This window comes from Lolium perenne, chromosome 1 (genome assembly GCF_019359855.2).
Source record: "Lolium perenne isolate Kyuss_39 chromosome 1, Kyuss_2.0, whole genome shotgun sequence".
Taxonomy (NCBI): Eukaryota; Viridiplantae; Streptophyta; class Magnoliopsida; order Poales; family Poaceae; genus Lolium; species Lolium perenne.
Window position 1 is genome coordinate 190,861,125 of NC_067244.2, and position 4,326 is coordinate 190,865,450.

The window sequence follows — 4,326 nt, forward strand, 5'->3', positions numbered from 1 at the left end:
GTCATCCGATATTGAATATATATTGTATATGGTCATCCGATATTGAATATATATTGTATATTCCTCTTGAATTCCTTTTGGTTCTAATTTCAAATTTGTTTGAAATTGTACATTCATATGCATGTATGTATACAGTACCGTAGAATATGTGAAACTCCTTCAAAATTAAAACCCAAAAGAAATAAAACAATACAAATTAAAAAGAAACCAGATTTAGGGGGAGGGGGGCTAAAACCCTAAACCCTGCGGAGGCCTTTAGTCGCGGTTGGCCAGAAGAACCGCGACTAAAGGTCCTCCGCCCTGGCGCTCGCCTGCGGCCCACGTGGACGGGCCTTTAGTCGCGGTTCGTAAGGAACCGCGACTAAAGGGGGGGGGGGGGGGGGGGGCTTTAGTCGCGCTGCTTTGGTCGCGGTTGGGCCACCGCGACTAATGGCAGTTGCCAACCGCGACCAAAGCCCTTTTTTCCACCAGTGTTGGAGTCCATATTTAAAAAAATAATGCTCGAATCGAGGAAAGAACAACTAGGCAACTAGAAAAGAACAACTAGTCCGCTATCCGAGTAGAGTGTGCTGAAAGGATCAACCGCCCCATCCATCTAGTCATATTAAAGTGTTACATCTGTACAATCCCTTTATCGAATATATTCCCTTAATATATTCCCTTTATCGAAAAAAAAAATCTGTACAATCCAGACCATTGCAACATCAAACGCTGCACACATTTTGTTGTTATGCACCTTTGCAATGTCGTTGTAATATCATTTTCTAGCGATATAAAACATATGCAACAAATCGCAGCCAATTGTGGCAATGGTTACAATTTTTTAGAAGGGGTGGAAAGCTATGAGAAAAAAAAAACATTGTAAGCAACATTCGGAAAAGGCATACGGCAATAATGTAATAATATATTTGCAACATAGAAAATAGCCTCTTACAACTCACCAAGCATTGTGGCAACACAACATTCATGTGTACACAACAAATACTAAAGACACGTTGAAACAACACACACAACATAAACAAAATCATCGATTTCATTAAGCTACTACTATCAATCATGGAGATACCGACCTTAGCCGATTCGTGCTCGCCTGCCATAAACCCATCTTACTTGATCCCCATATGCCATATTGGATGACCACATACCCATTTTGTGTGCCTTCCTAGGGCTCCACCACACATATAACTTTGGATTGAGTTCTAGCTCAAGATCATGGCAGCAAGCAAACAAATGCTAGGGTAGTGCGCCCAAGGGGAAAACAACAAAGGAGAAGGCGGCTCAAAAAATAAGGATCCGAAAGAAACGGAACATAGAGAAAGGGTTGTGGTACTCACGACTAAGAGGGTGAGGGAGAGATTGAACGACCGGAGGACATATTGTACCATTTTGTACTCCAATATTTTCTTTTATTACTTAATAACATTTTGTGGGCGATAACTTGCCTTTTTTTCTTGTAACTTCTGCAGGTACCATATATTCGATTGTTTGGATTGAGGATTCTCCTAATTTTATCATGGATGTAATAAGCGTTGCCTAATTAATAAAATCCACCATGATGAATTTTTCTAAAAAAAGTTATATTTAGGGGTAAAAATAGTTAATTTGTTTTGAGAATTTAAAAAATATTAAATATATTGATCGGCGCAGAACCTTGATCGGCGCTGGAGCTTGGCCTTTGCTTAGCAGTTTACGCCAGCCCGGTATGTAGAGAGCCTGTAGGCTGGCACCAGGCCTCGGCCCGTGCCAAGCCCACTCGGCGCCATACCATTCCGCCGCCGCCCTTCGGCCTTCGGTTACCTTCTGCCGCCGGCGCCGCCCTCGATAGTTTCCTCTCGGCAGCGGAGCTGCTCTTCCTCGCGCCGTCCGCCATTCGCTCGGTGGTGTTCGCCGGACGCTCCTGCCAAGCCATCGTCGTGCAGCACGCTCTCTCGGTGGGCGCTGGGGCCCTTGTCCGGCGGAGGCAGTGGGAGCTGCATTTGCTCGGCAGCGGAGGAGATCTTGCGGGGTGTGGTCGCTGCCATTGGAGTGCTGTCGAGAACCGTGGAGAAAGCTCGGACCCAAGTTTAAGGTGCTCACGAGTCACGACTCCCGGTGGACGGTGCGGGATCCTATCTGTGAGGTATTGCTTATTCCATCACCCTAAAACATGCAGGGAGCTAGTGGATATGAAACGCAATTTTATTGTTGGTTGAATGACACACACACGTGGTTGAATGACACACACGAATAAATCCATGTGTCATGCTTCAAACAATACAAACAAGTGCTACATTACATCTTCTGGAACTTAGTTAGATTGGCGCTCCCCGTCGCTTCCTCCCTAGGAAGGAACTACCTACATCTGCACCCTGAGCATAACTTGTAACAAAATGAGCAAATGTGTTATGAGGGGCTATCCTTGATTTCCATGAAACTAGAATGAAGTCTTGTTCCGGTCTGACACTAGGATCTATTAGAAGTTCCCCAAATGTCACACTTGGTGATTCCTCCTTAATTGAAGCATTAATTGTATAACGTGTCATACTAAGAGGGTGCATCGCAAAGTCCGTTATGTCCACAGGTTGGCCTTGTTGTACAAGCATTGTTGGGAGCTCACCATACATGGAGAGGTTTCTTTGAACCATTTTTAAACCCTTCTCCAATATGCAGCGCCAAAACTTAACATCGAGGTTCCTTCTCAACACATCAGCAAACATATTTGTTGAGACAAGTGTGATACTGTGCTGCACTTTGGCAAATTCATCTGCTATTTGTACTAGCCGAGGATGTTCTGCAGGGTCTACACTCCCGAATACCAGCGTTTTGAAAAGGTACCTCAACTCGTCGTATGACAAAATACTTAGGAAAACCGGTTTCACTGATCCAAATCGGGCTAATCCTTGAAGTTTACTTATGATGATGATTTTGCTTCCTCTGTCCATTCTTTTGACAAATGAGTGAAACTTTTTCCACTCATCATCACCTATATCAGAAGCAAACTCAATAACTACCAGCATCATCCCAAACATGCTCCTTCCCTGGTCAATGCTCATAAGGTTGTCTCCATTCAAGTGCAAGACAGAGGAGAAGCGGGAGCGTACCCTTATGTCACCACACACATGAGCGACCAAAGTCTTCTTCCCATTTGCAGCACCACCTATTATTGGAAGAACATCCGGTGCACAATCACCAGGATGGTCATTGTGCTGCAACAAGAAGCTCAAGAGCCTTTGTTTCTCAGCATGTCGGGCGAACATGAAGTTTTCGGTGTAGAGATATACGTCGTAAGGCCTACGAAACATGCGCTCACATCCACCCAGAAGCACAACAAATTCAGTCATGTGAGCTACAGCAATTTCTAAGCTTTTCAAGGCACCATGTGACTCGAGGTGTGTGACCTTATCGGCTGTTGTACGAGGACGCTTGGCTAAATGGAAGCTGCTTCTAACCTCGTTGGAGCTTGTACCATCTTGGAGGGCCTGGTACCTCGAGATATCCAGCACACGGTATGCTCGGTACATGGCCTCCGAGAGTGTCTTGAGCTGCATCATCATGCTGGAGTTGGTTAGGTAACGCGTGTCCGCCTCCTCGACGATGGTGCAAGCTCTCATCAGGAGATGCTGCAACCTCTCCTCGACCTCCTCCGCCGATCGTGGACGGCTGGAGTTGTACTTGTTCACCAGAAAGGAGATGAAACGGCTCATAAGTTCACCTGCAACTGCAGACATGACAATCTCCATGGTTGGGGTTGATGTGGTAACCTGCTTGCGGTCTGTGGACATATTTAACTATGCTGGCCTCTGCCAAGTCTTGCAGAGACCCTTAGCAAGATAGAAGAGTATCCATAGGGATGACATTGACTGCGATGGCTGGGCGGATGACAAACTTCGTACTTGTGTGAACTATAAAACGCGTGACAAGACTAACCCAACTGTCCAAGCAGACAAACAGCACGAGTACTATTGTTATGTTTGCATTTTTTTTTCTATCAACGGGAGTGAATTGTATCCCATATATGTGCAGACCAGCGGGTCCAAATTAATTATGTTAATTATCTTGCATTTGTTTTTTCTAGGACTCCTACACTGCACTCTAGCATAATTTAACCGTGGAAATTGTCTGGGTTTTTCCAGAAAAACTTCGTAGAGAAAGCAGGGCCAACTTATTGACAAGGAGCCCTTTTATCTTAGCCAGTGATGACGAGACTCACAACTCCATATTTTAGCAGTAATCTTCCATAGGACATGTACGTTAGTACATTTGCTCCTTGACTTCTTCAGAACCCGTGGCTTATTTTGTGCTAGTTCAGTCTTTAATCAAAAGCTGATGTTAATCTCCACTATGGTA

The 4,326-nt window shown here is 44.8% G+C and overlaps 1 protein-coding gene across 1 annotated transcript; it reads right to left on the bottom strand.

Moving 5' to 3' along the window:
* Window positions 1-2,291: 2,291 nt before the first annotated feature.
* LOC127308829 (uncharacterized) lies at window positions 2,292-3,719 on the bottom strand. The gene has a single exon (XM_051339769.1). The coding sequence runs from the start codon at window positions 3,717-3,719 to the stop codon at window positions 2,292-2,294; it is 1,428 nt and encodes a 475-aa protein (XP_051195729.1).
* Window positions 3,720-4,326: the final 607 nt, after the last annotated feature.